The sequence below is a fragment of the Chlorocebus sabaeus genome, chromosome 4, assembly GCF_047675955.1.
Source record: "Chlorocebus sabaeus isolate Y175 chromosome 4, mChlSab1.0.hap1, whole genome shotgun sequence".
Classification (NCBI taxonomy): domain Eukaryota; kingdom Metazoa; phylum Chordata; class Mammalia; order Primates; family Cercopithecidae; genus Chlorocebus; species Chlorocebus sabaeus.
The window spans coordinates 13,830,796-13,857,534 of record NC_132907.1 but is presented as its reverse complement, the minus strand read 5'-3'; the positions used below and the strand labels follow the sequence as shown (position 1 = coordinate 13,857,534).

The 26,739-nt window shown below is 35.2% G+C and overlaps 1 protein-coding gene across 2 annotated transcripts in view; it reads left to right on the top strand.

The window, feature by feature from the left end:
• Window positions 1–26,739, top strand: part of XRCC4 (X-ray repair cross complementing 4) — a 291,571-nt gene that overhangs the window by 123,546 nt on the left and 141,286 nt on the right. For both annotated transcript variants that reach the window (XM_007977339.3, XM_073014634.1), the window contains 2 exons: window positions 4,711–4,866; window positions 5,991–6,097. In XM_007977339.3, the coding sequence (XP_007975530.3) occupies window positions 4,711–4,866; window positions 5,991–6,097 (263 nt within the window). The remainder of the gene's footprint in view (window positions 1–4,710; window positions 4,867–5,990; window positions 6,098–26,739) is intronic.

The window sequence follows — 26,739 nt, the reverse complement described above, 5'->3', positions numbered from 1 at the left end:
TAAAGGAGGAAACATTTAAGATGTGTATATAAATCCTTAGGTTACTGGCTATATTTATTTAGTGGGTTTTCTACTTAATTACTAATAACGACTCTCAAGTTCCATGTTACTGAATAGATGTTTTGTTTGCACTCAGAACTCTGCTTAGAAATTATCTGCCTTTATTCTGAGTTATAGTTATTAAACCCATAATTGGAGGCAGTTTTCAGTGAATTGGGTTGACACTCACAGAATCATCAGAATAAAAGACCTTGAAAGCTCTTCTACTTCATCTCTCTGCCTTCAAGATAGAATCACATTATATCCAGATGAATTCAGTCTGATTTTTAAAGACCTCGAGAGATATCTTCATCTCCCCTTGGTAGCCCGTTACAATGTTTAAGAACTGTCACAGTCAGAAAATTCTTTCTTCCATCTATGGGTAATCTGAATCCTTCACGGTATAGTTGAAGGCCATTTCCTCTTGTTCTCTTGTCAGAAAGGATGAGGAACAGCTGTTCACCATCTTCTTCCGTACTTAAAGGCATATTAAATCTCTTTACCACTGCTTGCTTTTCCAGTTCTTTTTAGCTTTCTTTGTCCTCCCAACTCTCCTCAGACTTTCTATTGCCGTACAACCCTGACCTGGGACAGATATAATTTTGGCCGGAACTGATTATTAATTTAAGGGTTACTGCACTGTGTCTAAGTACCATATGTTCACGTTTATGTACCTATTATTTTATTTTGAGCTATCATTTAATCTATTGTTTCATTTTTGGTGTTATTTCTGCATGAAATTGTTGTGTTTTTCCTCCTAGTTTGTTATTGTTTTGAAATGTTATTCTTATATTGTTTTCCCACCCAGAGATATTTTATTTTGAATATTCAGTATTTTTGTGTATTTTTTTTGTCCTTTTAATTTTTTAAAAAAATTACTATTTTTTTTTTTTTTCTGTCCGAGGTTTTAGATACCTCAGTGCTAGGTTACTAATTAAATTTAGCATTATTGTTCTATTTTCCTAGTTATTGTAGAAAGGATGAATTATCATTAGACCTTTCTTGTTTGGTGTTATTTATGATTTTGTTCCAATTTGAGATTTGCCTGGATGTGATCCTTGAACTAGTGTGGTCTGATCTAGTTGTACATGGGCTTTTTGTTAGTGTCACCAGACTTAGCAGTGAATCCTATGTCTCTTCTCCACTAAATGTTCTCACCTAATAATTCCTGTCTAATTCTTGAGGGATAAGCTTGACAGGAAGCATGTAATGGAAGGCCTAGTAACATCATAATGCTCTAGGAGAGGATTGGCATTAAAAATTAGATGGGAATGATACTACGTACCTCTTAGTTACTGATTATTGGATAAAAGGATAGCATTCTCTGAGTCTTGAAAAATTAAGAATTAAGAGTAAATTCATGTCATGCAACTGTTCACACAAATACTTTTTCTCCAGTTAGCTCCTACTCCCCCACTTTTCTAGGAAGTGTTGTCCAGTTTGATAATCAGAAGTTTGGTTGCAAAAAAATCCTAAAACTTTGCTGAAACCAAGCAAGGTTAACTCATATGATAACATTCATTCTATTTACTTTGTTTCCCTGTCACAGAAATGTTTCCTTTGACAGCATAGTTCTGATACTGGTTACTTAAGATGAACAATATTCTTTAGGAATATTATATGATATTTCATTTTTATCTTTATTTTCACTTTGAATGTGTCACACCAAATGTTAATTTTAATAAAGGTTTGGGAATTAGCTTGTTAGTTGTTAATAACATACACAATCTTTTAATAAAGAATTATCGAAGTGACTTATATGGAAATTAAATATGGACTTAAACCAGATAAATTACTACTTGGCTACCATTCCTAAAATTTAATATAAGAAATTGTAATAGATTTGTTTATGTTTTCACATGTTGGTTTTTACTTTGCATATGTTTGAAGTATGTTATTATATACTCAGGTATTTCAGTAATATATATGTTTTAAAGTTTTTTATTATGTTTTTTTGAAAATATTATAGGAAGATGAGAATATCGTGCTTACGTAACACTGAATCTGAAATATAAATGTAGTGACATATCTTTGCTTAAAATAAACTATCAATATTGCTAGCTCCTTTTCAATATTCAATTTTTTTCTAACATCTTTTCATATACTTCTGCCTCAGAGAACTTTGCTGAATGAAGGGGGAATACTGCTAGATTGATATTATTTGACGCAGTTTTTTAAAAAGCTGAAGATGAAAAATATTACTTTTACAATGGTGAATAGCTATTAAATCAGTGAAAAAAATGCAATATTCAGAATCACTGTTTTTCTGTTTCCTTATAAGATGTCAATATTAGCCATTCTCCTTGGCTCTTCTCCTTTGCTGGAGGGCTATAGTCAGACATGGTGCCCAGCAGGAATGGCATAATCCTGAAGCTCCACTTTTATAAGAACTGGCAGTGGCCCATAGCGACATGGTTCACCCAGCCTGCAAGGAAGAGCCACAGACATGAGACCAGACAAGTCAAAGCCCACTGCATTGCCCGATGCCTTGTATCTGGACCCATTGGCCCCTAGTAAAATGTCCCACATGAGGTTTCACACCAAGTACAAGCTGGCAGGGGCTTCAGCTTGGAAGAATTAAGGGTGGCCAGCATCCACAAGAAGATGGCCTGGACCATTGATTTCTCTATTGATCCAAGAAGGTGAAACAAGTCCATTGAGTCCTTGCAGGCCAATGTATAACAGCTTTAGGAGTACTGTTGGAAGCTTATCCTCCTTCTCTAGGAACCTCGGCCTCCAAGAAGGGAGACGGCTACACTGAAGAACTCAAACTGGCCATCACACTGACAGGACCAGTAATGTTCATATGGAATACCTATAAGAAGGAGAAAGCCCGAGTCATCACCAAGAGGAAGAGAACTTCAAGACTGCCACATCAGACTGGGCGCAGTGGCTCATGCCTGTAATCCCAGAACTTTGGGAGGCTGAGGCGGGCGGATCACGAGTTCAGGAGTTCGAGACCAGTCTGACCAACATGGTGAAACCCTGTCTCTACTAAAAATACAAAAATTTGCCGGGCATGGTGGCGGGCGCCTGTCATCCCAGCTACTCAGGAGGCTGAGGCAGGCGAATTGCTTAAAACCAGAAGGCGGAGGTTGCAGTGAGCCGAGATCGTGCCACTGCACTCCAGCCTGGGCAACAAGAGTGAAACTCTGTCTCAAAACAAAACACAAAACAAAACAAAAACCTGCCATATCAATGCCTGGCTCTTTGGCCTCTGGGCAAAAAGGACCAAGGAAGCTGCAGAACAGGATGTTGAAAAGAAAAAATAAAGCACTGTTGAGGCCTTGTAATAAATCAGCAGTAAACCTGGGAAAACAAATAAACCAAAAAGATGTCCATATTAATTTACTCACTTTATTCATTTGTCTAATAAGAACCTACCAAACATCTGTAGAATGCTAAACACTATGCTGGGCACTGAGGATACCGTGGCCAGTAAAACACACATGCTTTCCACTTTCCTGGAGTTCACATCCTTGGCAAAGACTATGCTATAAGAATTTGCTGAAATTGGTGCCAGAGAATATATTGCCATATTTTCCTTTTTATCCTATGAGAGGTTTGAATTCTTTGCATCTCTAGATAGGTAGACTGTTGAAAGTTTAAGGGCGTGTATATAAAAGGTATCTAATTTGGACATTTGTGTTTCTGATTTCACTGAAATATATATGTGTGTGTCTGTATATGTACACACATATATGTTACTACTGGTATATATGTGTGTGTGTGTTTATGTACAGCATAAAAATACTAGGATACTTGTATATCAAACAACAACAATGTAAATAAGCAGTATAAAACAACATTGAAAAGAATACATAAAATAATTTGTATTTGAATCTCTAAAATAAGAATGTATGCATCATGTATGCGTGTGCACATTTTAAGTATATACAACCTCAGCTATTTTGCTTTCTTTATATCTCTCTTGGGAGCTTAAAATAAATACAATCCCCTGTTAGCTCATTGAGCAGTGTAGGACGAATTATAAACAATAGAGAATTTTATGTTTTGTCTCAGGTATCTAAATTTGAAGATACGTAGTGTTTTACATTTGCTGTTTTGTTAATCTCTCCTTGGATATATCAAGTAGAATACTTTCATTGTATATGTGTATTGTGTTTCTATATGTATTTGTATGTGTGTGTGTGTGGTGCTCGCTTATAAGAATATAACTGGATAAGTCGTGTTCTTGTTGTAGAGCAGTTCATTGTCTAGTAGAGCAGTCAGACAAATTAGCTGTATTGCCTTATCACAAAACAAGATTGTAGTTGCTTTTATAGTAGTAGTAACATAGTACTGAGGAAACACAGGCTACATTTACTCTTGTTTGAAATTTATCCCATAAAAACATTCTTTTGTAAATAAACCATAGATATCAATAAATTATTATCTTTAGGCATTTTGATTTTCTAAAGGCTTATTTGTATCAATTTTCAATTTTGATCCTTATCTCAGTACATGAATTACATGAATAACCAATAATTTCTAATTGTGTATTTAACCATCTTTATAAAACTTTTAAGTCAGTGAAAGCATATGTGAAAATAATGTTTAATTGTATTTTCTTTGAAAAATTTTATTGAAATCTTCTTGATTATTAGATTGAATTATGTTAATGCTAAGCAGAACTGCATGACTAATTTGTTTACTTACTTACTTTTTTAGATTTGAAAAATGTGTGAGCGCTAAGGAAGCTTTGGAGACTGATCTTTATAAGCGGTTTATTCTGGTGTTGAATGAGAAGAAAACAAAAATCAGAAGTTTGCATAATAAATTATTAAATACAGCTCAAGAACAAGAAAAGGACATCAAACAAGAAGGGTATTTTGGCTATCTAGTTTTTGGATGACAGATGTCTAAATTTAAGTGGAATTTCTTCCCAAAGTTAATGAACATTAGGTGCCAACTTTTTGGTCATGTGAGATAATTTAGTAGACTGGATGTGGATGCTCAGGCTGTTAGACGGGTGCCATGGGCTAGAGAGTTCTCAGCATGCTCGCTCCATGTCTGCTCAACTGTCTCACCTACACTTAAATTAAAAAATTGACATGAGGCTTATTTAATTCTTAGATAATTGACATAAGTATTATTTAATTCTTAGATATTAGTAAGAAATATTAATTTAAAAACCCTTTCATCTGCAGAACTACAAAGTTGGATGCATATTTGTAATCTTGATGTCTAGGCAATAGTTAACTTTTGAATCAAGTTGTTAATATTAAATTCCAGGGAGCATTTATTTTACCTGATTACAGTGTGATTACCAATCTTATTCTTCTTTAATGTTTTCTCTGAGAGTAGACATGTACTTGATTTTTATGGAAGAATCGTAAGTGACAAATGGCTGATAAGGGTTTCAACGATTATAACTTTTTTACACATTAGCAAATATACGTTAGGGTCTATTGCTTTGAATCTTAGTAAAAGTGCAGAATTACTAGTGACATAGTATAAAAAAATTTGATATCAGCTAGTCCTAGTACAGGTACTGGTCTTGCAGTCATACCTATTAGTTTATAGCTTTGGACACATCACTTTTTTCTCATAATAAAGGTAAAGATACCCATCTTAGGGCTTTGCAGAGATCAAATGAAATAAGGAACTGCTCTGAGATTAGTAAAATGTTAAATACTCTGTGACTCACAGAGATAATTTGGTAGAAAAAAGTATTTTGATAGAAGAATAGTACCTGATAAGAAACTGATTTAATATTAATTATAATGAGTACTAAAATCAGATTAAAATTGGGTAAAAGAGAAACTTGTTCTTAAGAGAGTTAATATATAGGTTTTAAGATGCTTTCATCTAAGTCATATATATTTTCAATATGTTTGTCTAATTAGAATCTTTTTCCAGAAATATTTTCTATAATTACTTACTGGTAAATTTGCTGCCTAGCAGGTGGTGAGCCAATGATTTATAATTCTACCTGTCTCTGTTTCTAGGGAAACTAAAATCTGTTCTGAAATGACTGCTGACCGAGATCCAGTCTATGATGAGAGTACTGAGGAGGAAAGTGAAAACCAACCTGATCCCTTTGGGTCGGCTTCAGGTAAGAGATATATAAATTTATCTCCTTTGTTGAATATCTCACTTGGGCTTCTTACTCTAATGACAAGAAACCATAATGGAAAAATGTTGTGAAAAACCTTATTGTATGAAAACTCTTTAGCATTTTTATTTTAAAAACTCAAATTTTTAATGTTAAAACTTCATATTATTTGTAAAATGCAGCAACTCGTTAGCACAGCAATGTGAGCAAGCATTCATACACATATACTCCAAGGTATACTATTCCTGGTTAAATATAACCAGGAAAAGCATAAGCAATGAGGAAGATACACCTTTATGCTAAATATCTTCAGCTTAAAGCTGGTTGCCTTTAAGATTTGAGATTTTATTTAGCTAAAGCCATCAATAGGCCACTGGAGCAAAGTAATCAAGAATGCTCTAAATTATATGGAAGCTGAGGCCTTCTTTCACTCTTCAGAAAAAAGGATTACAACAAGTGAGATGTAGTAGAGGAAAAGAGAAGGGGAAAAATGGCAGTTTAGTTTGAAGTACCTATGACTTACTCAGTCCTTTGGATCAAGTTTCCAGCAAGCGTTTAAACCCATGAGTTTTTTTTTTTTTAATGTTTTATAGATTTCTTAGTGGCAGTGGAAACAGGAGCCTCTGAACTCATTTTATGCTTAATTTTGACCTAAAGCCAATACTATAAAAATAAATGTTTGATTTATTTGTTTAGAAAATATTTTTGAGGTCCTATTATGTACCAGAAACTTTGCTATGCATTAGACAACAAAACACAAAAATCTGTGTCGTTGTGGAGTTTAAATTGTAATCAGGAAAATATATAAGATGAATAAATGTAAAATATGTTAGGTCGATAAGTGCTAAAGAGAAAAATAAACCAGAGAAGGCCGATAGAAAGGTCAGGGTGAGAATAAGGATGAGCGTTGTGATTTTAGCCAGGCTATCAGAAAAGGCCTCAGTGAGAAGGTGAAAGTGACTTGGCTATCTTGGGGAAGAGCATCCCAAACAGAAAACAAAAACAAAAACAAAAAAACAGTAAGTACAAAGTTCCTGATGCATTTAAGCAATAGTACAGAGTGTAATCTGGATAAAGTAGAAAGACGAAGACTGGGAGAATTAGGAAATGAGATGAGAGAGATGATAGGACCTCATCATGTGTAGGGTGAGGTAGGCTACCATTAGAACTTCTCTTGTTACTTTGAATTAACTTGGAAACTACTGAAGGATTTTAAACAGTCAAGTGACATAATCTGACTCAAATTTCAACAGGATTAGTCCGTGTGTTGTATTAAGAATAGACTATAGGATGACAAGTGCAGAAGAAGATATAACAGATGGGAAGCTAGTACAACAGTTGGGTGAAGGATGAGACTGGCTTAGACCAGAGTGATGGAGAGGTGATGAGCAAGGAGCAGATTCTAGGTATGCTTAGAGGCAGCAGGTTTTGCTGAAGAAGGGGTTTTGACTGAGCAAGTAAGACTGAGAGGGAGCATCCGGGAGGTAAGAAGCAAAAATATAAATGTGGTATCCTGCTGATTGATGGATTTAGCAATACAAATGTTATTAAGGATCTTAATAGAACATATTCACTTGGTTGATGAAGGAAGGAGATAGGAGAGAATAGGAGTTTCAAAGGGAATGGGAGGAGAGAACTGGAGATGAGACAGGCAACACTTTCAACAAATTTCACTGTAAAAAATGGGAAAGACATGGGGCAGCAGCTGGAGGGGGAAGTAGGATAAAGAAAAGTATTTTTGTTTGTTGTTTTTAAATAAAAGAAAGAAAATGTTTGTATACTGATGAGAGTAACTAAAGAGAGCAGGTAAAACCATCAAGGCAGTAGACAGAGGAAAAACTACTGGAAATCTGTCTCTGAAATTATAAGTGGATGGGATCCAAGGGACAAGTAGAAGATTAGTTTAGCCAGGAGCGTAGTCACTCCCCTGAATGACAGGAGAAAAGGTAGAATAAACAGACAAAGACACAGGAAAGTATCTAATTGCAGTCACAGAAACTTATTAACATTGATTAAATTGGTTGAATCATCTGATTCTAATCAGATTTGGATTACACAATACACACACAATCATACGTTTGCACGTGGGAATGAAATTTCTTTTCATTTGGTAGCTGTGCTTGTTTTACCCCAGTGTCCCATTTAAAATGAAATTATTATTTAAGAATCAAATATAGAAAAACTCACAAAGATAATTTGAACTCTTTCCAGTTTAAACTTTCAGATTTTTTATTAAATACAATGACTTTTGGTCTTATTTCTTAGTCAGAGTATCTTACCAACATTTGAAGTAGCTGAAAATTATTGATGAGAAAATACATGGTTAAATATGACTACATGAGAAAGAGGACTTTTATGTATTCAGTCTATTTTAAGTAAAACTTTAAGCTATAATTGTACTATTTTCAATTTGGCAAAATTCTCCCTTCTCTTTAGAAATGTTTAGTTTATTTTTTTTCTATATTTTCTATATTTCTGTTTTTTCTATATTTTTCTATATTTTTTCTATATTTTTCTATATTTTACAATATTTTTCTATATTGTCTTTATTTCTTTAGCCCACATCTAGTTCACTACACCTATGATCTATAGGTCTCTGTTTCCTTTTTTCTTTTTTCTTTTTTTTTGCATTTAACTTGCTTTTTGTCAGTTTTTGATGTCAAGAATTAATAGCATTTTTAATAGAACTTTACCTTTTTCTTCTGCTTCAAAAAGAAATATTTAGGAAACAGATGCTTACTAAAATAGAAAAATAAATCTCAGATCTCAAATGCTTGTTGCTGAACTACGAACTAGATTTCATAGATCTGAGAAAGAAAATTATAGATGTTAAACAACAAAATGGGCCACCCTATAATTTACCAGTTTCCACAATTAATTCTTCTACAGAGACAAAATATGTTTTTAGTCCATGGGAGATAATTCTGTTGAACACAGCTCTCTCTTTTTGGTACTCTATGTAGTATTACTGTTTTTGAGGCAGAACAGTGAGAATTTCTTCCTTATCTTATTCTACCATCTTGATAATAAATTACTTGCTCTTTGAATACAAATAAACTTGTGAATTTATTTTAGATATTGCAGTTTCCTGTATGCTTTTCCTACAATAAAAACAAGAAAGAGAATCTGATGGGGATTAATACATTTATTCAGACTTTCAGAAAGCTGTCTTTAAGTAGCTGAATATATAATTTGGTAGTTATTTTGTTACAGTAAATGGATTTTTATCGTTAATTATTAAAATGCCCAAATTTCCTCTTGAGTTCACATATTACCCAATTTCTTGATGATAAAATAGAGGCTTAGTGAGATCAGGATCATTTAGTGATATGAAGATGAATATGATAATCCAAATCTAAGTACGGTAAATTTGAATTGGATTACACAATAGACATACAATCATACTTTTGTACATGGAAATGAAATTTCTTTTCATTTGGTAGTTATACTTGTTTTACCTTACTGTCCCGCTTAAATGAAATTGTTCTTTAATAATCAAATGTAGGAAAATTCACAAAGATGGCATGATAATTCATTCACAAATATGAAATGGTAAATTCATATTTACCATATTCACTCTAGGGAAAGGTCTGCTTACTTTTATGCATATATACAGAAGTAGAGTAGGGGTATTGCAATTTGAAGGAAATTAAGTTACATTTTTATGAATACACAATCAATTTTATTGCTTTTTTTTTCCTCTAAAGTTTCATATTTTTCCCACTGCCACTAGGATTATTGAGGAAATCACTAATGATAATGTAGATCAGTCTAATAAACCACATCATGCTCATATGTCCTGTATGATATAGCATGAAAAACCTCTAAAATACTCATTTTCTTGGCTAAAAGGAAATCCCCAAAGTATTCTGAAACTTGAATATCACAGTCAATATCACCCTACACTACATTTTATATTTTTCCATAGCAAGATTTACTTTTATTATGTCTTGGATTTTGGAATTTCCAGATAGATAGTGAATGTATTACTGACTATAGTTCTTAAGCTATGGCTGCATACTAAGGCCCTGGATTTCACTTTGTTTTATATTAAGATTATGATAAATAAAATAGTTGCTGTAGTCTCTATTTATAGCTCAAGCTTTGGACTGGGGATCACTTTCACCCCTATTTAGTTGGTATTAAGTACTTGTGGCTTTAAGGATTTCCTGCTTAGTCTGGACTCCAGCTGCTTCCAAAGTGAGTGTCTATGTGTGTGTGTGTGTGTGTGTGTGTGTGTGTGTGTGTGTGTGTGAATTTAATAGAAACCTGTTGGGCTATTATAGGTACTGTGAAACAGTCTTCCCTATAAGAAACTCTTTTTCTTTCTGTCTAAATCAAGGAAAAACATGATGTCCCTATCTGAGGAGAAATGTTGTTAAACTATGTCCACTAAATAACAGAACCTCACCAAAATATGTAGAGATAGAAGCACCATTATGTATAGCCTTAAAGCCAAAACCTGCAACAACACTACATGCAATTGGCTTTTTATTTGCCCCAACAATATCAGGTATAATCTAAGAACAGCTTATCATTGTGCAGTTTTAAAATACTGCTTCACAACCATTTTCATGCTGTAACAACAGAATTGTATGTGAAAACAATTTTAAAATATATATAAATATTCTAAGCATTTTAGCCATTATGAAACATTTCTTAGTCTTAACATAATTCAAAAAGCATGTAAATATTTAGTGGAAAATTTGAATTTATTTTATAGAGATAGGATTTTTCTTGTGAAACATTTTGAAAAGCTATGCTTAATTGGCTCCTAATTAGTTAACTATCATAAGGCTAATTATTTTAATTCCTCATTAATTATTATAATATATAATCACTATTTCAAAATTATAGTTATTTCTATTAGCAGAATTCACAATATTTATTACAATAATAGAATAATTAAGTCAGCCTTACTAAAATAGAAATAAGAAATCTACTTTTCTAGAATGTTTTACTCTTTTCAGCTGCATATTATAGGTGCACAACCATTAAAAACAAATATAATAAACTTTCCTCCCACTTTTCTGCATAATTACTAGCCCAAGATTTAGCACATTAATTAATCCTGCTTCCTAACCAACAGGAAGGTCCCTGTATAACTGCTATGAGTAATTTAGGCTTTCACTTAGTTGGTAGGCTTCCTGAAAGGAAGTGTGATTATAGAATAGCCTTTTTGAAAATAAATGAATGGCTATGTCCAACAGTTGATGAATACTGATATAGTAGCTTTTAAAAATAGAACAGAATCCAATATTTTTTAAGTATCAAAGGGCTTGTTGCTTCAAACAGTGAATGTCTACTCACAGAGGGGATAACAACATGTACTGCCAAAGAGATTACTCAGAAACTCAGCTTTAGAATAACAGATTATGCTCTTAGTCTTACCCAGCTTGTTTATCATAGACACATTTATTTATAAGTTTTAAATTAAAAGCTTGATTTAGTTAAACCTACCACCAAACTGGAAAAGCAAATTAAGTGTATTTCCTAGCAATAGTGGGCTTTTATACATAACCATTTTTGCTAGGAATAACATTATATGCTTTGGAAATCTAGACTGTATAGTTCTAGATCCTATTATTTAAGCTCATTGTTTTTCCAGTGAGGGAACAGAGGCCTAGAAAGATTGAGTACATTACTTTTGGTTACACAGGGGAAAATAATGAAAAAGTATTTGCTTTGTAAAATAATTAACCACATCAGCACATCTACTCTTGAAATATTATAAAAACCCTTGCAAATTTTCTAACAATGAGGAAATTGCCACTGATACAAGAGAATGAGAACACTTTTATCTCCTATGTAGAAAAAAGATCCTGTTTGTACATACATTCTCAAGAAAGATAGTCAACATCATCAGACTGAACAAGTAAGTCTTCATGGTAGGTAGCTTGTGGAGAAAATAACAGAATGCACATATTTCTTTTGAAGTCATCCCTGTGTATATTAATTTCTTCAGATTTTGACTTACTATTTATTCACCTGAGAACTCTCAAATGTCCCAAAGGTTGTTAGCAAATGTATGATGGTTTCTCATTTCCTAGTATTAAAATATAGATTTGATATGACCTCCTAGGCAAGTATTTCTACATCTTTATATGTTTGGGGGGAGACAAAAATTATTTTAATGTTATTTGTCTCTGGCTATGGATGAGTGACGAAACTGGCAAATCCTTTACCCCCAAATCAATTATGAATCTAAAATTGACCCAAAAATAAGCAAATAAGTACTTCCAAACATGGCCAAAGGCAAACAGCAATATAAGAATTGTTTATTCTTGAAAAACTGCTGAAGTTTGGGGAAGAACTGGGAGTCTGTGGATTTCTTGCTTGCCTGAGACTGCGTCTATCACTGTCTGCCCACATTCATGAGCTTGGTCAGTATGAATGTTGTGCCAGCATCTGGCTAGCCATGAGGACTGGCAACTGCTGTACCTGAGCTAAAGAGGGCTCACTCAATTTGCAGCAGAGGATGATACTTACAACCAGCAGCACTGTCAGTAGAAGTAATGATCTTGGTGGCAGTGGGTAGGTGTGTTGGGCCAATGGATCTACTAAACTGGTTGTGCTCGTGATTGGGGCAAACATATTCCTAGCTGAAAGTGTTCATGCACTTTTGCAGTGGAGACTGAAGAGAGGGCCCAAGTTATTTTTACAGTTCTGGCCTAACCTAGAGATAATACATATCTTCATAGGAGAATAGAAAAAGAGAGGCTGGGCCAGGCACGGGCTCTCACGCCTGTAATTCCAGCACTGTGGGAGGCCGAGGCAGGCGGATCACGAGGTTAGGAGATTGAGACCATCCTGGCTAACATGGTGAAACCCCGTCTCTACTAAAAATACAAAAAATAAGCCGGGCATGGTGGCGGGCGCCTGTAGTCCCAGCTACTTGGGAAGCTGAGGCAGGAGAATGGCGTGAACCCGGGAGGTGGAGCTTGCAGTGAGCCGAGATCGCGCCACTGCACTCCAGCCTGGGAAACAGAGCGGGACCCATCTCAAAAAAAAAAAAGAAAGAAAAAGAGAGGCTGGACTTTGAACATACTCCTCTACCCGCCACCACGCCCTCCAACAAAAGAAAAGGAACCTATTAGCTTGAGGTGTTTGTGTACTATTTCTATCCATTACTGGCTGACCTCAAAACTGTCTAGACACAGAATAACCCTTTTGGAGCTAGGCTTAAAATTTAAAAATCAAGAATAAAATAAACTCTGCAGAAACATCAGTTATCACTCATCACAAGAGAAACAGATTTCATACATTTACCACAGGTAAGGTAATAAACAAATAAACAAAAAGCAACAGTAGCAAACTTCAGAAAGAAAATAATCAAAACCCAGAGTTGTTACAATATATTATTTAAAATAATTGTTTAGTTTTCAACAAATTGGCCATATAGAGAAACAGGAAAGTGTGGTCCATACTTGGGGGAAAAAAGATGTTGAATTTGGTAGACAGACTTCAAAGCACAGTTTATATCTATATCTGTATCTATATATACACACATACACACATATGTATGTTTATGTGTATATGTATATATACACATATATACATATGTATACACTCACACATTTGTATACTAAACTTAAGGAAAACATGTTTAAAGCCTTAAAGGAGAGTATGATATAAATGTATCAACAAGTAAAGATTCTCAGTAAGGAGATAGAAATTATTTGAAATGAACAATATGAAAATTCTGAATTTGAAGAGTATAATAACTGAAATGAGAAAGTTACTATAGCAGCTGAACAACAGATTCAAATTGTCAGAATAAAAAACATCAGTGAACTTGAATACAGATCAATAGAGTGAATAATTTTAGGAACGAAGAGCAAAGAAGATGGAAGAGAAATGAACAGATCCTCAGAGACATTTGGGACATCACATGTGCCAACATATGTGTAATGTAAATTCCAGGACAGAAGAGAGAGAAAGGTAGAAAAAATACTTGAGAAAATGAGAGCCAAAGCTTTCTAAAATTTTATGAAAACCGTTAATCTAAGCATCCAAGCAACTCAGTAAACTTTGAGTGGGATAAATACCAAAAGATAGTCTGGGCATGGTGGCTCACGCCTGTAATCCCAGCACTTTGGGAGGCTGAGGCAGGCAGAACGCCCAAGGTCAGGAGTTCCAGACTGGCCTGGCCAACATGGTGAAACCCCATCTTTATAAAAATTCAAAAATTAGCTGGGCATGGTGGCACGTGCCTGTAATCCAAGCTAGTTGGAAGGCTGAGGCAGGAGAATCTCTTGAACCAGAGAGGTGGAGGTTGCAGTGAGTTGAGATCATGCCACTGCGCTCCAACCTGAGTGACAGAGTGAGACTCCATCTCAAAATAAATAAATAAATAAATAATACAAAAAGATACATTGAAACACATCTATACAGAAAACATTTGAAAGCCAGAGAGGAAGAAACATATAGGACAGCATCTATATAACAACAACAGACTTATTATCTGAAGCAGTGAAGGCCAGAAGGCAGTGATATGGCATTTACAAAATTCTGAAGGAACAAAAAAAGAAATCAATAATTTTATATCCAGCAAAGTATCTTTCAAAATAAAGACAGTTATTAATTAACAGATTCATTGGTAACAGACCTTTTTTATGACACATACTAAGAGAAATCTTCAGGGTGAAAGGAAACAACATGAAATGGTAACATGAATCTACAGGAAGAAATAAAAATAACAAAAAACATAAAATATGTGGATTAATATAAAATATAAATACATATTTTCTTTTTTATTTTTGTCTTTTATACCAGATTGAACAAAGGAATAATTACAACACTGACATTGGGTTTATAATATAGGTAGATACAAAATACATGACAATAATAGGACAAATTGGTTAATATAGCTGTATGAGAGCAAAATTTCTATATTTGCCACATGTAAAGATAATATGAAATAGATTAGTAAGTAAATATATTGAATTAGCAATTTAAAATATTTCCACAAAGAAAACCCTGGCCAAGATGACTTCACTGGTGTTTTCTATTGAAAATTTAATGAAATTATACCAGTTCCTTGTAAACTCTTTCAGAAAATAGAGGAGGAGTGAACACTTCCCAACTCGTTTTGTGAGGCTGATATTATCATAATATCAAAGCCAGACAAGACATTGCAAGAAAATAAAACTATAGACAAATATCCATCATGAACATAGATGTAAACATTTGAAACAAAACACTAGCAAAAAGCAGCCAGCTCCATACAGAAAGTATTATACAATATGACCAACTGAGATTCATTCCCATGTAAAGATGGTTTTGCATCTGAAAATCAGTTAAATTATTTCACAATATTAATAAAGACAAAACCACATGATCATCTCAATAGATGCTGAAAAGGTACGTGACAGAATCCGACACATGTTAATAACAAACACTCTCAACAAACCAGGAATATAAGGGAACTTCCTCACCCTAATAAAGGCATCTAGGCAAAAGACCACAGCTGCCACATACTTAATGGTGAAATACTGAATGTTTGCCCCTCAGTATAGGAAAAAAACAAGGTTGTCTGCTCCCATCACTTCTATTCAACTAGAAATTCTAGGCAGGGTCATTAGGCAAGAAAATAAGATAAAAGGTATTCAGATTGGAAAAGAAGTAAAACTGTCCCTTTTTGCAGATGATATGATCTGGTGTATAGGAACACTAAGGAATTCACGAAAAAACTCTTAGAGCTAATAAACTGACTCCAGTAAGGTTATAGTGTACAAGGTCAATATACAGTAACCAATTGTATTTCTATATACTTGCAATGAATAAGCAAAAATGAAATTAAGAAAACTGCTCCTGGCCATGGTGGTGTATTCCTGTAATCCTAGAAACTCAGGATGCCAAGGAGTTTGAGGCTAGCCTGGGCAACATAGTCGAGACACCCATCTTTACAAAATAAAGAATTGGCCGGGCGCGGTGGCTTACCCCTGTAATCCCAGCACTTTGGGAGGCCGAGGTGGGCAGATCACGAGGTCAGGAGATTGAGAACATTCTGGCTAACACGATGAAACCCCATGTCTACTAAACAAAAAATATAAAAAATTATCCTGGCATGATGGCGGGTGCCTGTAGTCCCAGCTATTCTGGAGGCTGAGGCAGAAGAATGGCATGAACCTGGGAGGCAGAGCTTGCAGTGAGCCGAGATCGCGCCACTGCACTCCAGCTTGGGCAACAGAGCAAGATTCCTTCTCAAAAATAATAACATTAATAACAACAATAATAATAAAAATAAAGAATAAAGAAATTAATGAAAAGAATTGCCTTCACAATAGCATCAAAAAATACCTAGAAATAAGTCTAACCAAAGAAATTCAAGACTCCTACACTGAGGAACTATGCAACATTGTTGAGAGAAATTAAAGAAGACTTAAATAAATGGGAAAACATCCTGTACTTATAGATTAGAAATTTAATATTGTTGGCTGGGTGCAATGGCCTACGCCTGTAATCCTAGCACTTTGGGAAGCTGATGCGGGCAGATCATTTGAGCTCAGCAGTTTGAGACCAACCTGGGCAACATGGCAAAACTCCATCTCTACAAAAAATACAAAAAACGTTAGCCAGGCATAGTGGAGCATGCCTGTAGTCCCAGCTACTTGGGAGACAGACAGGAGGATTGCTTGAGCCTGGTAGGCAGAGGTTATGGTGAGCCAAGATCACACCACTGCACTCTAGCCTGGGTGACAGAGGGAGACACTGTCTCAAAAAAAAAAAAAAAATCAATATTGTTAAGATAAATACTTTCAAATTGGTACATAGATTCAATGAAATGCCTATCAAAATCCCAGCTGATTTTTTAGCAAAAATTGACAGAATAATCCTAAAATTTATGTAGAATTTCAAGCTAGCAAGAGTAGACAAAACAATCTTGGAAAACAAGAAACAATTGGAGAACTCTTTCTGAGTTCAAAAGCTACTACAAAGATATAATAAGATGATGTAATAATATTATTATAAAGATAGTCATTATATTGTGTCCGGAATTGGTGGGTTTTTGGTCTCACTGACTTCAAGAATGAAGCCGCGGACCCTCGCGGTGAGTGTTACAGTTCTTAAAGATGGTGTGTCTGGAGTTTGTTCCTTCAGACTTTCAGATGTGTCTGGAGCTTCTTCCTTGTGGTGGGTTCATGGTCTCGCTGTCAGGAATGCAGACCTTCGTGGTGAGCGTTACAGCTCATAAAGGCAATGTGGAGGTAAAGAGTGAGCAGCAGCAAGATTTATTGCAAAAAGCAAAAGAACAAAGCTTCTACAGTGTGGAAGGGGACCCCAGTGGGTTGCCACTGCTGGCTCGGGCAACCTGCTTTTATTCCGTTATCTGACCCCACCCAAATCCTGCTAATTGGTCCATTTTACAGAGAGCTGATTGGTCTGTTTTACAGAGAGCTAATTGGTCCATTTTGACAGAGTGCTGATTGGTGCATTTACAATCCTCTAGCTAGACATAAAAGTTCTCCAACTCCCCATTAGGTTAGCTAGATACAGAGTACCAGTTGGTGTATTTACAAACCTTGAGCTAAATACAGAGTACTGGTTGGTGTATTTACAAACCCTGAACTAGACACAGAGTGCTGATTGGTGTGTTTACAATCCTTGAGCTAAACACAGAATGCTAGACAGAAAAGTTCTCCAAGTCCCCACTATGTTAGCTAGATACAGAGTACCAATTGGTGTATTTGCAAACCTTGAGCTAGACACAGAGTACTGATTGGTGTATTTACAAACCCTGAGCTAGACACAGAGTGCTGATCAGTGCGTTTAGATCCCTTAGCTAGATATGAAAGTTCCCCAAGTCCCCACCAGACTCAGGAGCCCAGCTGGCCTCACCCAGTGGATTCCTCACCGGGGCTGCAGGCAGAGCTGCCCACCAGTGCTGTCAGGCCGGCACTGCTGGGGGACCCAGAGCAACCTCTGCAGCTGCTGGCCTAGGTGCTTAGCCCCTCCCTGCCCTGAGCCGGCGGCGCTGGCCGGCCACTCCGAGTGTGGGGACCCCTGCCCCTGCACCTGCACCGGCGCCCACACCTACAGAAACTGGCGCTGGTCTGTGAGTGCCGCACACTGCACCATTTCCCGCCTGCGCCTCTTCCTGCACTCCTCCCTTCAAGCGGAGGGAGCCAGCTCCGGCCTTGGCCGGCCCAGAGAGGGGCTCCCACAATGCAGTGGTGGGCTGAAGGACTCCTCAAGCACCACCAGAGTGGATACCAAGGCTGAGGAGATGCGGAGAGTGAGGGCTGCTAGCACGTTGTTATCTCTCAATGTCAGACATAGTCTCACTGATAAAATGAGAATCTAGAATTGAGACTGTAGAAGTAAGCCTTCATGTATATGGTCAGTTGGTCCTCAGCACAGCTGCGAAGACAATGTAATGGGGAAAGGATAGTCTTTTACACAAACAGTGCTTGGACAATTGGGTATCAACTTGAAAAAAAAAATTACATAGGTGTTTATCTTACATGAAACACAAAAATTAACTCAAAATGGATGATAGGCCTACATATAATAGCTAAACCTATGAAAGAAAACAGAAAATCTCTGTGAACTTCGTTTTAGGCAAAGAGTTCGCAGCTATAATATCAAAAGCAGAATACATAAATGAAAAAATTGATAAATTGGATTTCATCAAAATAAAAAAATTCTGCACTTCAAAAAGGCATCATTAAGAACATGAAAACACATGCCGTGAATTGGGAGAAAATATTTGCAAATCATATGTCTGATAAGGGATTTGTTTCTAGAATATATAAAGAATATTTACAGCTTAATAATAAGAATATAAACAACTGGGTCAAACAGTTGGCCAAAGACTTGAATAGGCATTTCATTGAAGAAGACATAAGAATGGTTAATAATCACATGAACAGATGCTTAACATCATTTGATCATTAGATAATGCAAATTACAGTTAAAATCGGATACCACTACACACCAACCTGAATGCATATAATCTAAAATTAGAAAATAACGTGTAGGAAAGGATGTGGCAAAACTTGAATCCTCATACATTTCTGCTGGGAATGTAAAATGTTACAACGACTTTAGAAAACTGGCAGTTCCTCAAAAAGTAAAATACGTACTTACCCTATAATCTAACTATTCTAAGTATTTACTGAAGAGAAATGAGAACATACGTCTTCATAAACACATATTTGAATGTTCATCAGAGCATTAGTAATAACCCCAAACTGGAAAATTCTAAATGTTCATCTTCTGGTGAAACGTTAAATAAAATGTGGTCTCTCCATACAATAAAGTATTATTTGGCAATATAAAGGAGTAAACTACTGATATATACTTACTGTGGATGAGCCTCAGAAAAATTATGCTAAGGCAGAGGAAACCAGATGCAAAAGATTGTTTATTGTATGATCCCATTTATATGTAATATCAAGAAAAAGGGAACATATATAGATACTGAAAATAGATTCAATGTTTGCTAAAGGTTGGAGTGGAAATGGTGATTAATTCAAATGAGCCCAAGAGAATTTTTGGACATGATGAAGCTGTCCTAAAACTGACTGAGATGATCATTGTACAAGTATAAATTTGCTAAAACCATTGAATTGTACATTTATACTGAGTGAATTTTATGGTACATCAATTGTTCATTAATAAAAACTTTCTGTGAGTTTCTTTCTAAAAAAAAAAAATAAGCATTTGATCATCTTGAGATATTTCACAACACACACACACACACACCAAAAACCAGTTGTGAGGTCGGGCGCGGTAGCTCATGCTTGGAATTCCAGTACGTTGGGAGGACGAGGCGGGTGGATCACCTGAGGCCAGGAGTTCGAGACCAGCCTGGCCAACATAGTGAAACCCTGTCTCTACTAAAAACACACCAAAAATTAGCCAGGCATGGCGGCGTATGCCTGTAGTCCCAGCTAATTGGGAAGCTGAGTCAGGAGAATTGCTCAAACCTGGGAAGCAGAGGTTGCAGTGAGCCAAGATCACTCCACTGCACTCTAGCCGGGGCGACATGGAGCGAGACTCCGTCTCACATACACACACACACACACACAAACCAATTGTGATAATTTGGGCTGTTGAGAAAAGTTCTTGGACATCCTAGGTCAAGAAAGCCAAAGTTCAAAAGTGCAAGTTTCATTCAAGAGTAAATTAATCCAGAGGGTAATGAAATCCAAGTGTACTCCTTGTTTTTCTATCCTTATTAGTATTATTTTCTATTATTGCTTTGATAAATCTCTAATTATTTTCATAAATCAATGGAGCTATTAAAGCATGAAGAAGAGCTGACCCTCAGCACAAGGAAGCAGATGGCAGCAGAATTCTGTAGCCTGTGTAACTCTTACCTGAAGTTTTTACTATACTCAACTTCCATGAATGCCTTCTCTCTCAGTGTATTTTTGTTGGTGTCTGCCTTCCCTCCTGCCCTTTCTCTCTTAATTCTTACATTCAAATCCCAAGGGAAGTGGCTTAAGGGTCTCTTCAATGAGAATAGAACATCTTGTAGGTATAACTCTTGCTCTGCCACCCACAAGACTGCTAGTCAGCCTGCTACTTGGTTGCATTTTTGCTGTTTTGCTCCAAGTATCTGTGACCAGGATTGTATGAAGTATAGCAATTTGACATTAACTTGTGTCATCTATAGGCTGTTTCAGTGGGCAATATGTATATGGGAAAAATTATGTGGTCACTTATTTAACTTAAACATTTAGTTTCTTGAACTTCTCAGACTCTTTAATATGCTAATGTGCATGGTGATAAAGGTGGTACATGCTCTTCAGCATTTCTCAAACTCATAAAACTTTATGAACTTTTTTCAGTGGATATTAGTGTTCCCTGCAACCCATGTGAGAAATCCTGCATTAGATGGTTTCGACTTTCATATGAATGAGGTGGAAAAGGGAAGGTATCTAAAGAAAACAAGTATTTCCTAGGACAGTGTTTGTATGTCTGTTTTAAGAGGACATGTACTAAATATGAGGAGAGGATCGTATATTTGAGGATAGAATTTTAAAATGTAGCATGAAATCATAAGAATAATATTAAACCTCAAACATGCAAAGACTTGGAAGAATTCTGAAAATGGTTACAAAATAGTGTGTGTGTGTGTGTGTGTGCGCGCGCGCGCGCGCGCTTTAACCATTGTTGTAAATGGTAAAAACGTTCTCAGATCTCAGACTACTCTGAGAATTTACTTATCTTACCACAAATGTCCGTTGGCATAACTAATGTTAATAGATGACAGAAACAATACACAAATGCTACTTAATTTGGTTTATTTTGCCTCAAGTTGAGTTCTTAACTTGCGGTTTTTAAGAAGTGTTTAGTGAAAGGATCTCTGAACTCTGGATTTATGTGTAAAATGTTCTATGTTTATCTGTGTATATATCTATATGAATATGTTAGTTTGCTAGGGCTGCTGCAGTAACAAAGTACATAAACTGAGTGACTTGAACAACAGAAATATGTTTACTCACATTCTGGAGGCTAGCATCCTGAAATTAAGATGTTGGCAGGGTTAATTTCTTCTGAGGGTTTTGAGGGAATGATTTATTAACCAGGCCTCTCTCGTTGGCTTATAAGTGACCAGCTTCTCCCTGTTATATCATATTTTCTTCCCTCTATGCCTATCTCTGTTCAAATTACCCTTTTTATAAGGGCACCAGTCATATTGGATTAGGGCCCACCCTAATGACCTCATTTTAACTTTATTACTTCTGTAAATATCCTATATCCAAATAAGGTTGCATTCTTAGGTCCTGGGAGTTCAGACTCCAAAATATCTTTTTTTGGGTGTGTTGGGGGATGGGGGGGATTTCCACCCATAACAATGCAAATAGGTCTATATTTTTCTGAAGCAAGGATCCAAATCAAGATGGTGGCAGGGTTGCTGTTTTCAAAAGGGACCACATTCTAAAAATGATTCAAAACCATTGATCTAAGAGACTGATATTTAAACTAGAAAGGATGGAGTAAGACTTGTTAAAAGAGAACTGAAGTCTACAATAGATGAGATGATGAGATAAGAAGAACAGAAAGTAACAGCATTCAAACAGATAGCTAAATCACCATCTGTGCATTAGATTGGAGGTTTGCTTAAAGCTGCAGTGTTCAGTAAGGTTGCCACTAGCTACATGAGGCCATTGAAGATGGAAATGTGGCTAGTCCAAATTGAGATGTGCTGTAAATGTATACTACACACCAGATTTCGAAAACCTGGTAGGACTAAGTATGAAAAAAGGAATGTGGTATGTCTTATTAATAAATATTTATATTATACATTGAAATTGTATTTTGAGTATATTTAGTTAAACACATTATGAATATATTCTGTTTCTTTTTCCTTTTTAAATATGGCTAAATAAATTTAAAATTTTTTATGAAATATATGTATTCAACAGTCATCTTGAGGTTCTCAAGTTTTTTCTCATGCTGATTTTGTGGTTCTAGAATAGATTTATATTGCTTTGAAGAAGAAATCAAATTGTACTACCAAGTCTTTATGTAGTGCTTAATATAAGAGGGTCTTTAGGTCATGAGATCTAAGGATCCATGTCTGACTAGAATTGTGGGTATAATTGAGTATTATTACCTAAGAAAGGCAAAAGGTATTGTACTGTTTTTTTGATTACTTGTAGTAAAACTGACTTAAGAACGCCTGGATCATTTATTTGTTTGTCCCAGGAACATGAAGCTAGACTAGTGCGTTGCCCCTGTTAAACAGCAAACCATGACTGAGTTCAGACAAAAAATGATGTGAATGCAGCAACAATTTCTAAATCAGTTAAATGTCTATAATGTAATATGTAGGATTGTTGTCTTTCTGGGATTGTGACAGGAATCTCTGCCACAAACAGCACATCTGGTCCCCTGAGCCAATTCATCAGCATCGCCTGTAAGCCATATTTAAGATCAAAAGGATAGACAAGGTTACCAATGATGAGGTTCTGGAATGTTGCCAGCCCATCGGCACTAAAATGATACTTGCCACGACTTAACTCTGAGGGCCTGGGGCTGTGTGAAGGATGGATATCAGCAGGCTGGCTAAGCAGATCCTGAATGCGTGGTATAGTGAAACAGAACAGTTACAAGTAGGGTGGCCAGAAGAAAAGCTCAATTTGAGACCCTTAGTGGCAATTCAAGCCTTGTAGTAAAACTCAGGAATGCTGAGAAATAGTAAACCTAGTTAACACCCAGGATTTTTTGAGGAGAGAGAGAAAGGATATAATTTGGGGAGTGACAAAATAAAAAAGATCTCAGGGTACTGCTGGTCACATTGCTTTTCGAGCCATATTATCTTTTAATTTAAATGAATAATTTGGACAAAATCAGAAGTTGTAAATTGTTGATCCTTTTCTGCGAACTAAGCTACATATTTTCTTTCTTCTTCGGTGACATCAGTGTTTTAAATAATTGATACAAATGCATTTAAACAGGGCATTAGTTTCCTGATTTTCTGTAATCTGCAACCCTCCTTTTTATCTTAGATCTGGCTCACATTGTTTATTCCTATCACTTGCATGACTTCTAAAAGTATTTGTGACCCTTGGAGGAAGATAATGATACTGATGATAATGACTACTGCTGCTGTACTAGTAGTACGTCTAATTCTCCTACTAACAATTATTGTTACTACTATTTCACTACTACTTCTACTTTTTGAATTACTATTATTTTTTATTATGGCATCACTACGACAACTACTACAGACTCATTAATTTAGGCACCTAAATTATTTAAGCACTATTTCATTTAACTTAACTATTCTATGAGGTATATACTATTATTATCACCCATTACAACTGAAAGAACTGATGCACAGAAAGGTTAGAGAACCTCCTAAGGGTGAGCTGGCTAGTAATTTGTAGAGTTAGAGTTCTAACCCAAGCAGTCTGATTACAGAGCTCCTCTGTGAGAGCCCTCCTATTCTAAAGTTCTTTATGTTTTTTGAATTAGAACACTCTAATTTATTAAAATCCTATAGTTGAGTGTGAGTTTGTATTTTAAATTCAATTATATTTGATGCCTTCATTTTAATAAAATAACTTCGAGCTCCTTAAAAGAGGTAGAATACATTATTTCTTTCTCATCTTAATGGAAGAAGAGAAGGTGCTTTTTTGGTGGTTCTGTTACAATTTGATGGCAGAGCAAATAAAGCAGGAGAACAGTGATTTATGCTCAGTCCTAGATTAAAGGGTTTGAGTAAAGAGGTTATTAAGGATTTATTTAATAAATACTAAATTTAATATTGATTAATAATATTAAATGTCCATTTAGACATTAAAATAATAGATTTAGTTTTAAATGTAGACATATACTATTAATATTTTATTTAGTGGATATAAATTTAGAATTGTTATATCTTATTGGTGAATTGGCTTTTTTATAATTATGAAATATCTCTAATTATCTCTAGTAATGCTTCTTTCCTTAACATCTTCTTTGTCTGATAGTAGTATAAGTATCCCAACTTTCTTTTCTTACATAGCTTATCTTTTAATTTTTTTTACCATTATTCTTTCAATCTTTTGTATATTTACGATCAGTCTTTGTGTCAACATCATATAGTTGTTTTTTAAATCTGATAATCTTTGTCTTTTGATTGGAGTGTTTATTCCATTTATAGTTCATGAAGTTGATTATATAATTCATATATTTTAGGTTAGATCTACAAAGATTCTATTTGTTCTTTATTTTAATTATTCCAACTTTCTTCCTTTATTATTTCTTGTAGATTGTTATGATTTTGTTTTAGTGGTTACTCTACAGATGGCAACATATTCTTAATTTATTACAGTCTAACACAAATTTTCACTTTCACACTTTTTTAAACAACACTTTGGTGCATTATTGCATTATTGTTAGCACATATTTAAATTTTCCTTATATTTTTAGACCTCATAAAACATTGTTATTGTAGTTTGGATAGTCAGTATTATATATATCTGTCCACATCTTTACCTTTTACCTTGTGCATTATCCCTTTTTGTTCATATGTGTTTTTATGTGGAATTCTTTTTCATCAGCCTGGAGAACCCTCATTTTCTTCTTAATTTCTTTATTGACCAAATTCAGGAACATGTTGTTTAATTTTCATGCATTTGTACAGTTTACAGAGTTTCTCCTGTTATTAATTTCTAATTTTATTTCATCATGTTCAGAAAATATATTTGATACAATTTTAGGGGTTTGTTTGCTTTTTCTTGTTTTTATTTTTTGTATTTTTTGTTTTGTTTTGAGACAGGGTCTCACTTTACCACCCAGGCTGGAGTGGAGTGGTGCAATCACAGCTTACTGCAGCATCGACTTCCCTGGCTCAAGTGATCCTCCCACCTCAGCTTTCCAAGTAGCTGGGACTACAGGTGTGTGTCACCACACCTGGCTACTTTTTGTATTTTTTGTAGAGATGGGATTTTGCCATGTTGCTTAGGCTGGTCTCGAATTCCTAAGTTCAAGCAATCTACCTGCCTTGGCCTCCCAAAATGCTGGCATTACAGGTATGAGCCACCATGCCTGGCTGATGATTTTACTTTTGAAAAATTTGTTGAGAGTTGTTTTGTCGTCTAACATGTCATCTATCCTGGAAAATATTCCATGTTCTGATGAGAAGAATGTATATTCTGCAGCTATTAGGTGAAATGTTCTATAAATGTCAAGTCCATTTGGTCTAATATGTAGTTTAACTCAGATGTTACTGTGTTTTGGTTTTTGGTCTATTTTTGAAAGTGGAGTTTTGAAGTTCCCTATTATTATCATATTGTCATCTATCCTTTTCAGGATACAATTCTATTTCTTTCTATTCAAAGGAGTCTATTCAATCTCCTTTCCAGTCTATTAATAATCTCTATATATTTGGGTGCTCTGGTGTTGGGTGCAGATATAACAATTGTTACATCAAGAATTGACTTCTTAATCATTATATAATTACCTCCATCGTTGCTTTTTGCAGTTTTTTTGTTTTGTTTTGTTTTACCTAAAGTCTATTGTATCTGATAAGTGTAGCTACTTTGCTCCTGTTTTTGGTCACCATTTGAATGGAAGGTTTTTTGGGTTTTTTTTCATCCACCCTCTTTCGGTCTGTATGACCTTACAGATGAAGTGAGTCTATTGTAGGTAGCATATACTTGGGTCTTGTTTTTATTAATCCATTTAGCCATTGTTTTAATTGGAGAATTTAGTCTATTTACATTGTAGATTATTATTGATAGGTATGGAGTTATTTCTGCAATTTTGTTCATTATTTTCTAGTTGTTATTTTTTTGTGGATAATTTGTTCCCTTCTTCCTTTGTGCTTTGATAGTTTTCTATAGTAAAGTGCTTTTATTCTTTTCTGTTTCTCTTTTGTATATTTATTATAGCCTTTTGTTTTGTGCTTACCCTAAGGTTTGCATAAAACATCTTATACTTCTAACAGTTTACTTTAAGCTGGTAGCAGCTTAATTTTGAGCACATACACAAACTACACTGTTGCTCTCCCTCTTTATATGTTTTATGTTTTTGATATCACACTTTATATGTTTTTATAATATGCATCCCTTAGCAAATCATTGTAGCTTTAGTTGTTTTTAGTAGTTTTGGCTTTTGACCTTTATATTGGAGATATAATTGATTTATCCAGCAGCACTATAGCATTAGAGTGTTTTGAATTTGACAATGTACTT